This window comes from Manacus candei, unplaced genomic scaffold (assembly GCF_025592945.1).
Source record: "Manacus candei isolate 608988 ecotype Guabito, Panama unplaced genomic scaffold, ASM2559294v1 h1tg000023l, whole genome shotgun sequence".
Classification (NCBI taxonomy): domain Eukaryota; kingdom Metazoa; phylum Chordata; class Aves; order Passeriformes; family Pipridae; genus Manacus; species Manacus candei.
The window spans coordinates 18,457,299-18,468,982 of record NW_026138071.1 but is presented as its reverse complement, the minus strand read 5'-3'; the positions used below and the strand labels follow the sequence as shown (position 1 = coordinate 18,468,982).

Genomic DNA, 11,684 nt, shown 5'->3' with positions numbered 1-11,684 from the left:
TTCCAGAAATGGAAGTATTCTGCTAGTCTACCAAATAACTGAACTATCATCAACAGACAGAACAAGATATGCAATATGCAGACTTAAAATACAGGCTATTATCAGCAAGTTATGATGTAAACAACTCAGAATTTATTTAACTTACAGTTCAGCAACAACTTTTAGAATAACTGGTTAAGTCAGGTTAGAAAGGACCTCAGAGGTCTCCAGCTCAACCTCTTGTGAAAACAGAATCAGCTTTAGGTAGAACATGAGGCTGGTCAAGGTTTTACCGAGTTGAGCCTTGAAAACCACCAATGAGGATCCACAGAGCCTAGACCACCTTTACCAGCCAGAGGGACTAATGCCTACAGGGCTGTGAGACTCACTATGGAATGGTAGGAAAGAGCATGTAGGACTGTACAAGATTTGTGTCATATTTAGGAGAAGGCAGAAAGGAAGACTGTGAAGGAATAAGCATAGGACAACAGAAGGAAAAGGGCTAGAGAATTCAGTACCTCCTAACAGAAATCCCTATTTCTCCTTGATGAATTTCAGAGGGTTGGTGTTGGCCCAATCCTCCAGCCTGTCCAGGTCCCTGGGAATGAGCAGCCTCCAGCATATTGACTGGCTGTCATCTGCAATTTGGGTGAACTTCATTGCTTCCTCCAGGTCACTGATAAACGTTAAACAGCACAGATGCTTTTTTTTCCAGGGAAAGACGGTACAGGATAACACTTGTCCTCCCTCACCTCATAAAAAAACCCCAAAACACTAGTATCTTGTCTTCCCTTAGGTTTTGATTTACTTTGAAACCATATGACTTGTAAAGGCTCACTTCTTACACTGTTTTTGCCTGTTCTTGTGTTCTGCCAGTCCCTATATCCATGCTTCTTATATGTTAGAAATCAGGTCTCAATACAAGAATATAAGGTCTGAATATAAGAACGAATATTAGTAACTTTTATTCCAGACAAGAAGTGTCTGGAATGTCTTCTTGTCATTCCAGACAAGAAGATCCACAGCACTGCAGCATGCACTGAGTGACACAGGTCAAATGTGCCCCCCGAGCCAAGCAGACCCACCACACATCTAAGGAGAGGAACAGCACTGAAAGGATAATAGACTCTACTGACTCCAGTTCCATGGTGGTGCTGCCAGACATAAGGTGCTTTCTGCTGGACAAAGTCAGCTGTGTCAGCACCCACAGCACGTTAAATCCACAACATAGGTAATACAACAGAGTTAAGGTACTAATAAAGTCCAAGACACACTGCACAGCCCCTGGTACAAAACCCCACCAGAAGTGATCAAGACCAACTGTAGCTGGGCCTCTTATGCCAGAATAACACAGTATTAGCAGAAACAGTGCAACTGTTTTGTCTTGCAAGAGACTGCAAAGAAGGAAAGAAAGAAAGAAAGATGCATTTAGTGGACCACTCCTTGTAGCTTTCCCCTTCTAAGCAGACATTTTAATCACCCTGTCCATGCTGATATCTCTGGCCAATGCTTTTTTCTAAGCAATGGGAAGATTTGTCATGTGATTTGCTCATCCTAAACTGCCAGTGCTACTCGTGAAATACCAAAAAGCAACAGCAATACAGCTGATGAAGGAAGCACAAGGCAAGAGGCAGATAAGAATATGAGCAGGGGTAAAATGTAATGAGAAACAGCAAAAGAAAAGCCAGAAGAAGAGATAAATCTGTCTGCAAACAATTTGACTCACAACTAAGCATAACTCCCAATACTTCATCATGGTAGCCCTTACAAGTCCAAAACTAAAATATCCAGTCCTGAAAATAAGGGTAAATCTTGATTAGGAGCTACATCACAATGTGTATTACAGAAAGCTCAAGCTTCACAGAAAGTTAACAGAAAAAGGAAGAAGCATTTATGCCACAGGATAATCAGAAATAATCATTAAAACATGCAGAAACAAGAATGAGAGAAGCAACAGGATTTAAAAAAAAACCATGAAAACATCTCTGGCACGTTTTTGTTCTACAGACTATCAACTCAATACAAGTCAAAACACACTTTCTACCTGACCTTCGTATTTAGCGATAAAGAGGTGAGAAGGGAAGATGCCCACCAGGAATTAAGTCCATGGGAGCGGCACAGTGACGTTACCACAAAAGGGCCGTCCATCTCTCTCTGAGAATAACATATTAAAACCTGCATCTCTCAGTGCCATTTACTCACGTGTACCACCAAGCTTGTCAGATCAACCCTGTCTCTAAATGGAGCAGAGAGAAGCCTGAATGAACTTGCTTCCCTCTGCCACCATTCTCCCTTTGAGGAATGCCTTGCAGCTTGCTTGCCCTTCTGACAATCTCGGCCACCTCCGCTGCTGCCGTGTGCACCATGTGCTGAGAGTGCACAGTCCCCCACGGGGCAGATCACATTACTTTTAAAAGTAATCCTCTGCCCCCAGCTCAAGATCTTATGTCCTTTCCTCAAGAAAATCCACATAAGACTTTACTTTTACTCATCTGTGCCATATAAGAAGTTGTGTGGGGTTTAGGAATTTATGATGTCAGCTACTTATCTACTGGTTTACACACCACCACAGGTGACTTCTAACTATTACAAACACATTTTACACAGTGCATTGTGATACGTATATTATCCCACGAATAAAGAGACAGTCAAATATGTCACTAAACAGCAGCCCTTTGACAATTTCACTACTTTAGAACAATAAACTATTGCGTTTCCTTTAATAGTTTTAGCTCCATCCTCTGCTTTACCAGAGAGCAGTAACATTTTGCTACAGCACATATTTAGAGCATTAAATGATAAAATCATCTCTTTGCTGTAAACTGAGTTTCTTCACTCGTTCAGTGGGTTACTAGCTTTGACTGATGCTTGAGTTTGTATCTCATTACCTTACAGTGTGAAATATGCAGGTCGCTTAACACTCCCAATAAAGATGTAAAAATTATATCAGACTAGCAAATTTGCCAATCCATTTCAGAAAGTCTGTTATTCCCAACAATAACTTCATTAAAATTATTTGTCCTTCAAATTATGCTATTCTAATTCTATTCCTAAAAACTTTCAGAAAAGATACATCTCTGGTTTCTAAATTCAACCTGATTTGTTTATACCACAGAAACCAGCTCACATACGTTGTTTTCCATTGGCCTTCTCCTGTTATGTCCTCAGTTACACACAGATTAGTCTAATTTTAACCCTCCATGGATGGTTTCTTCCCCAGATCTGGACTGAATGAAAGCACTTTGATCTCCTGATAACTCATCTTCAACAGAACACATCTCTCTTCCATGCTGAAATGGACTCCAAAGACACAAAACTTGTTTTCATAACTAATAAGAGCAAATTTGAAAACATAAAGGACTGGATAAGTTGTATAACAAAGTACTTTCAAACTCAACGAGTTTTCAGAGAGGAGCTCTATTGTGAGAGAGAATCTAGGAGAAACCAACACTTGCATATGCGTAGGTCCCTTAAAAACACTCCTAACTTCCCAGAGGAAATCAACTATTTAAAAAGGAAAGCAAACAGAAATAACACACACAGTTGGCCATTGTTCACAGAAACACAGAAGTGCTGAGGTTGGATGGGACCTCTTGAGATCAGCTAAAGTCTAAGCCTCAGCTCAAGCAGGGTCAGCCAGAGCAGAGTGTCTGGGATGTGTCAGCCAGCTTCTGAATATCTCCACTGAGACTTCACCACCTCGCAGGGCAACCTGTGCCAATGTGTGACCACTCTCATTGCTAAAAGACTATTTCTAAATATCATGAGTTTACACAATACACTGAGAAGGATGTTTTAAAGCTATTTAAAATCTGTCAGTTGATCTTTATGGCACTACTACAGGAACAGTAATATTGTTACCAATACCCAGCACATATCTAAGTGCACTCTGACGTTTTAAAAGGATACAGAAATTACTTCAATATACAGCAAGCTCTCTTAAATAAAAAGGAATTATTTTCTCCTTTACATCACACTCCAGAGTTGGACTAGTTCAACAGGAAACTGCCACAGCAAACATTTCAAATTTGCTACTAAAATCAGAAGAATTTAGAAAACAAAACTGCAATCTATTAAATACTGTGAACTACCCATGGGTTAAGTTATCTATTAATTTCTGTGGTTTAAGAAAAAAGTCAATACAGTATTAACATGTGATCTTTCATTTCTTAAAGTGCAGGAGGATCCACACCACTATATTCGGCCTCCAGAGGACATTCCAGCATGATCCTATTGCACCCTGTCCCTAGTCCCTGCTGGGAAAACATGGCCAAGAGATTTGTTCCACTCAACACAACACCCAGCCTTGCTGGGACCGGAGTCACGGAGGCTTCCATGTGTTTTGTGATGTATCTGCCGGAGTTATAAGCACTTCCACAGATTGTAGCAAGGCAGGGTGTCAGGAGTGCCCCAAATTCCGCATCGAAAGCAGGACAAATTAAAACGGTGGTAAACGAGATGACCCTAGGATTTTATCTTGGAACTAGATGGAAAACAGTAGCTCACAAGCTTGGTCTTGGAAGCAACTAACACTTTGTTAGAGACAAGTTCCTGTACTCCATTTAATGTAGGGCCATTTAAAGGACAAGGAGAAACAACTGGTTCCACCTTCTATTCTCCACACTGACTTTCACACATAACACAATTCACTACCATCAGAAGCTAAAGCAGAACTCCACAGCTCTAATTTTCTAACTGATAAGCCAAAACAAAGATTTCCAACTGTACACATCAAGGGGCAACCAAATTTTAGAATCCTAGATCCATGCTGACAACAGCAAGTGTAAGGAAAGCCTTCCCATAACAATTCCTCACGTCCTCTGCCTTACTTACAAGATCTGGTTCAGAAAGAAAAATAGGTGAGTACCAGAAACTCCAGTCTCACTTGGTATCTGCAGATAACCAAAATATGATGCCCTGTACTGTGTGCCCGGTGTCATATGCCACTGGATGGACTGACACGTTAAGTTTATTCTCCTCTTCCAATTGCTCACATTTGCAAACTTCAAGTAAAGTTTGGGGTTTTATGAAAGTTAGCAGTGTCATCAAGTTTTGTGCCATTTTAGGCACAAGCTCAAACACAGTCACTCTTTACAGCAGCTTTGTGGACTCTCAGCTTACCTGCAGTTTTTTCTATAAAAGAAAAATAACTATCTGCATAACAAAACATGTCCAAGAGTTTTTCAGAAAAGCTTTTTTGGTCTTCAAAAGCCATCCACATTCAACAGTTTATAATCTGAGCCTGATTGACACATTTGATGGCAAGACAGTGTTAGTTTTCACACTGGAAAAAAAATCAACTGTGTTTGATTACTGCAATGACTCAAGACCCTTTCAGAACTCCAAACAGAATCAAAGCTGTGCTATGCACACACAGCTCATCAAACACTGCAGAATGCTACCTGGCTGACTGGGGGGGGGTTGTGTAAGCTGTTAAGGTAATCCTGGTATTTGCATCACCTGCAAGTATGATCTTCAGTTTTATTCATCTGGCTTTACTACACATTTAAATAAATAGCACTGAGTTTCTTTTAAGTCAGTAGCATCCTCCTTTGTCTTTTGAAATCAAAACATTCAGAGCTTTCTTCTGAAAGTATTATTCTTGTAGTGAGTGAAATAAAAGTGCACATTCAAACTCTAGCTGTAATTAATTAAAAAGAAATAGATCTATAAATCTCAACATGAGCTTGCTGGCAAGGATCTACAGATGCAAGGTCTGGGTTCTTAATGTTTGGTAGAATTTTCCTTCTGCCACCCACAGTAACTTCTTCCTTCTCCTTGTATGTGGAAGAAACACTGCTAGAAATGTTAATTTAATGTGTAATGCGAATCTGGGAGGAGCAGGTTTTTGTGTTTTGTTGGCTGAGCAAGAGTTCATTCCCCTGTTAGTCAGCTTTTTGGTATGACCTCACCAGTGATCACACTTGAGAGAACAGATACATCTAGCCACAGAACTTCTATTGTTCTACAACATCTACCCTGACAGGTAGGAGGGAAAACAGCAAATCTCCTAAAGAAAGCCAGAAGAGGAAAAGGATCCTAGAGATAAGTTACATGGAAACAGTTAAAAAAAAAAAAAAGTCAAGATGAAAATTAATTCGGTTTCCTTAGTTCTATAAGTTTCATCAAACCCCTCAGGTTAGCCATATATGTCCTTTCAATATTTCCCATTTTATGAAAATCTCTCAGTTATAACAGCTGTTATGCTGGAAGCCTGAAGAAACACACTAAAAAAACAGATCAGTCTCCCTCCATATGAGCTTCATGTATGTATGTTCCACATCAAGTAATCTTAAAAACCTAACACTTACAGAAATTTACTTGCTGCAGAAGCCTCCAAGATTTAGTGAAGAGAGAAAAGGATACAGGACTCCTTAGTTGCCAGCGGTATCCAAGCTTAAGAACAGAAACACAAATACTATAGTACAGCAATGAATTATTTTATTTCCAATTCCCAAATTTGTAGATCAATTTCCTTGCTGTTTCTGGATGACTTAGTGATTCAGTCATTTCCACTACAGGTACTTCACAGATCATTTCTAAAGGCCATGGTATCAGGTGGCTTAAGACAACAACATGAAAGGTGTTTCAGGCTTACAGAAGTCAATTATTTCACATTTGTCAAGATCACAGACTATCTGTAACTGCTACAAATACCTTTGTAATTAAAGTCTAGTCAGTTTTAGAAAAGAGATATTGACAGTTATGGGGAAAGAAGAGTGAGTGTAGGTTAGGTGAAAAACTCGGTGACTACAAGGGAAAGAGAGGGAACACCAGAAAAGGTACCAGAGCATCATCTGGTTTTCACCCCCAGCTTCATACTAGACAATGGTACTTGTCAGCCTATGCAGCTACAGACCTTCAAATACAGAGGCACAAAAACCAACACAAGATGGTTAAGCCTTTCCTGTGGTGAAAACTGCTGGCATCAAAAAGCTGATTCCTTGCACTGAAGTGTTTTAACTTACTAACATTTTAACTAGGACTTAAAAAAAAAAAAGGAAATCCAAACAACAAAAACCCCCAAACTAAAAAAAAAAAACACGCAGGAAAAAACCCTCCACCCACATGCTTGAAGCTGAAATTATATAAGAGGAACAAATGAACAGTATTTAGACCTTCTGCAAGGAGGTTTACAGACAAGCTGTTAGTGAAACCAGATCACAGACAATCAATATACCCAAATATCTGTTCATCTTCAAGACTGTTTAGTAACTGCAGCATGCAGGAAGCCTGAAGCTTTCCCTGTTCAGCCTCTAGGGAGCAAGGGGGCCGTTGAAAAAGGAAACACTGGCTCACAGTTGCCTCAAGAGTTACTCTAGGCACTAGTCTGAGCCTGGTCAAGTAAATCTCACTTACTTTATCTCTCTTCTTCAAAGTTCCCTTCCATTTGCTTTCCCATCTAACCTCTGTGAGGACCACATCCCACTCATCTCCACTCCTGATCCCATTTTTTGTTCCCCCTCATCCCTGACTGTCTTTTCCCTTGTCATTCTCCATCCCCTTTATTCAGATGAGGGAACCAGGTCACTTTGTCCCATCACTTCAGTAGGTCAACATTCTTCCCCTTAGTTCAAGGGAATCAGGCAAACCTCTGCTCAAAACTGATGGACTCTGTAAACAGCAACGCTGGAGGGTGATAATGTTTTCAAATATAAGTGAGACACGTCTGCCAAGCAAAGTCTTGTTCTAGTTTTATCCAAGGATCAAAGAATTTATGAAAAAATAGATCTATGTTTAAACATAGGGATCTGGCAAGAAAGTGTCAGCCATAAGAAGATCTCCCCCAAATAACCACAAAAAACTCACATAAAAAAAAAAAAGCTCAAAATAAAGATTAGCAGATGCTGTGTTTACTTAACACAACTTGGCTTAGCATATTGAACCACAAATACAGGCTTATTTCTCATTCTGAAAAAATGTGCACAGAACAGGTTATGGCTCAAGATCTTGATAACCATAAAATCATAGAAGTCATCCTTCATATTTTCTGGTAGTAGTGGATCTGACAAACCTTTCCCATTTGAATGAACTTTTGTTGAAACTTTAAACTTTCAGTTTCACTGTGTGTTTTATCTCCATTTCACTTACCACTCCTTTTCTGTCTTACATAAATACCACTTGATAATCTGCCCATTTTGAGAAAGTGAGATTTTTCTTGTTTAATTCTGATCTGATACAGACAGCATGCTGACTGGAAAGCAGTGCCTGCTAAGTACTGTGCTGGAGAAGCTACAGAATAATTCTCATTTAAGAGCACAGACCTGCAAGGACCACATTCCACTTGCTATGAAAAAGCTACAAAACAACACAAAACAAAAAGTTCAAGCTCAGTTGGTAACTTCTGCATTCCTGATACAACCAAAACATTACATTTTAGCAAAACGAGTGCAAAAGTACTATGACAGACTCAAGAACAACAAACAACTCAGAGGTAGAAATTTAAGGAATGAAACATCTCCATCACATTTGGATGCTAGCTTTCTGATATATTTAGCTGTTTTCTTAGAAACTTCTAGAACTGAGTAGCATGGAACAAAAATAGCCAAAATTATCTTGACTTTTTTTCCTTGCAGCTTTCTCTTTTCTCCCTGCCAAAAGCATTCAAGAAAAGGGCAGTCAGTAGGTTCCCAGCCTTCCATTATAGCCTAAATTCACATCTTAGCTAGCTTGTGAAATTACACATTAATCAATTATGGAAGTAAATTTTACCCCCCAAATGAAACCACTGGATTATTACCACTGTAGCAATAAACTAATGCTTTGTAGTAGTCAACAGCAAAGAAACATGTAGGCTGCTTGCATGGTTAGGGTATGCTGACACTTTTTACATCCTAGAGTTTGAGGGATAGGCATAGCTATCCGGTATACTACAGATCTATTATTTCATAGAAGGTATTAAATTAAACAGCAGTATCACTTAAAACTTCTTTATAAGGCCTGTTCCGTATCACTTGATTTCAGACTTCCCAAATAATGCTTCACATTCTGAAGTTAACTGCTTCAATCCTATCCAGGCAGCGCTTTATAACATTCAAAAATGAACACAAGAAGCTTTACTTCTAATATTGGCCGTCCATAACTGTATTTTAATAAAGACATCAAACTTCGATGTAACTCTTTAGGGGTGCAAAAAGTATCAATCAGAGAAACCCGAACAGCATCTGTCACTTGTAGCAGATCTACTTGCGAGGACAATAGTGAACCACACACCACTGTTAAAGTAATCTTTAAAATCACCCAAAACACGTACTACTTATGCAGTTCTAATTTTAGGATAACCTCCTGCCTCAAGACTAAAGATTCCATAGCCAAAAAAGTAAAATTTGTGATAGACAGCTGCTATCTTATTCTTGGACTATACACTCTTATTCGGGTTTGCAAATTCAAAAAAATTAAATACCTCCCTACTTCAAGGTCAGTTCTGACACCTGGATGAATTCACAATTAAGTCTAGTTACTTAGCACTGCTGACATGATCACATACTAAAGATTCAAACAAATACAACCCTTATTCCTGAGCAGATTTGGTAAGCTTAGACATTTTTGCTTGGCTTACTAGAATCTTTTACAGAGTTTAGCTCCTCCTCCCCTAACGAGTTTAGAGATTTCTGTAATATCTTCTTGCAGAAATAAAGGTTTATTTCTCCTAGATGGCAAACATAATTTCTCCTACTGCTGCACTGCACAGCTGTCTCAGAAGAGATCCAAGGGGCTGACTGTTCCATCTCATTTCTGGAACAGCTGCACCATATGGTGCTGTGCAGAAAAAGGCAAGTTTAATAATTCCATTTCCAAAGGTTTCCTCACACTCTGCTGCTGCCAGTTTGACTGCAAAAATTTTTTTCTTCAGTTCAGGTATGGATGACAGTGATTACTGTTATTGTATGCATCGTACACAAAAGATGTCAGACGGGCTACCTTTTTTCAACTAAACAGACATCATATAGGTGTGGTTATAATTACGAAGCAGAACGGCAAGACGCTTGTTAATTAAACTAAGTTTTGAATATCATAAGCTGTTACCCTGTACGGGTACAGCACCACGTGAACACAAGGCCAGACAGGAGCACCCCTAACCTGTTACACGTCTGGTAGCTCCCCACAGCACAGCACAGCCCTGCCAGCTCTCTCGAGGCACGTCTGGGGAGGAGATGCATTACAGAGCGAGTCTGTGTGGCACCAGTGCCCCAGGTGTAACTGGGAGCAATCTGAGCAGCAAACACGCACTTTCCCATGAGCCCAAGGAAAGCGAATCGGGCACACCGAGAGCTACGCGACAGGGAACAGCGGTGTAATGAGTCCGCAGCTATAACCGAGCGCCCTGCACAGCCAGAGTATAAATTACCCACGTCCAGCCACGGTGATGTCATATGCACAATCTCTGTAATTCCTAATTCCCTTGCTCCCCACACACCCTCTTCCTTCCTCTGTTCAACAGAGACTGGAAATGCAGCAGCTTTTGCGATCTGCCCGAACACTGCGACTGAGTCACGACTCCCTAGTTAAACAGAAAGGAGCAGCCAGACTTCTTCCCCTTAGCCGGGAGCGCCCGGGGGCTCCGCCACGTTCCCTCCGGACTCGCGGACCCGCTCCCCGGGGACCCGGCAGGGCAGCGCTCCCATGGCAGGGCAGCGCTCCCATGGCAGGGCAGCGCTCCCATGGCAGGGTAGGCGCTCCTCGCCCCGGGAGGACCCGCCGAGAGGCCACGGGCTCGTCCGTCGGGCGGAGGTCCCGTACCCGCCGGGGCTGTGCCAGCGCCGTGACAGCCGCGGGAACTTTGCCTGGGGCGCGGCGCGGGCCGAGCCCGCGGGGCCGCGCTGCCCCCGCCGCCGGGACAAAGGGGCCGCGCCCCGGGCCGCCCGTGCCCCCCGGCACCCCCCCGGCGGAGCGGGGGCACCGCGGGGACAGCGATGCGGGGCCCGGCGCTCCCGCCCGCCCGCCGGGCCCCGCCGCTCACCATCCGGGAACTCCCGGTCGCTGATGTGCTGGAGGTGGGGGCCGCCGCCGCCGGGATCCGAGTCCCCCGACTCGGCCTCCGCCGACCCCGAGCCGCCGCCGCCGCCGCCGCCGCCCGCCGCCGCCCCCGCCGCCTGGTACGCGTCCGCCCAGCGATCGGGCCCCGGCGCTGCCCCGCCGCCGCCGCCGCGAGCCCGGCTGAGCTTGGGGCTGGCGTCCGGGGATACGCAGCAGGTGACGGTGTTGCCCATGGAGCTCGGCGCTCCCCCGCCGGGCCCCGGCTGCGCGGTCCGGGCTGGGCCGGGGGAGGGGAGCCGGGCGAGGGCGGGTCGGAGCGCGGGGCGGGCTCAGCGCCGCCGCCCCCGCCCCGGCCGCGCGCGGCCCCGCCCGCCCCGACGGCCGCGCGACCCCCGCGCCGCCTCCTGCGCGCGGACACCGGCGGGCCTCGCGCGAGCGGCCGCCAGGGGGGCGGGGGGGAGGCCGCGCCCGCCCAATCACCGCCCGCCGCGGCGCCGCGTGACGGCCGCTCCGCCAATGGGCGTGGGGATCGTCACGCGCCCGCCGCCGCCGCCGCCGCCGCGCCCCCCAGGCCCTGCCTCCCCCGCCTGCCCCACGCGCACCCGCACACGCAGCGCCGGCCGCGGCCCCGCCCACGGCCCCGCCCCCTGCCGTCACCACCCGCTTGGCTCCTCCCCCCGCGGGGGGGCTCGCGCTGCCCGCACGGGCACGTGCTGCGGGAGTGGTGG

The 11,684-nt window shown here is 44.4% G+C and overlaps 1 protein-coding gene across 1 annotated transcript in view; it reads right to left on the bottom strand.

The window, feature by feature from the left end:
• Window positions 1–11,400, bottom strand: part of CCNYL1 (cyclin Y like 1) — a 34,869-nt gene extending 23,469 nt beyond the window's left edge. The window contains exon 1 of the mRNA XM_051786890.1: window positions 10,940–11,400. Within this exon, the coding sequence (XP_051642850.1) occupies window positions 10,940–11,189 (250 nt within the window). The 5' untranslated portion in view covers window positions 11,190–11,400. The remainder of the gene's footprint in view (window positions 1–10,939) is intronic.
• Window positions 11,401–11,684: the final 284 nt, after the last annotated feature.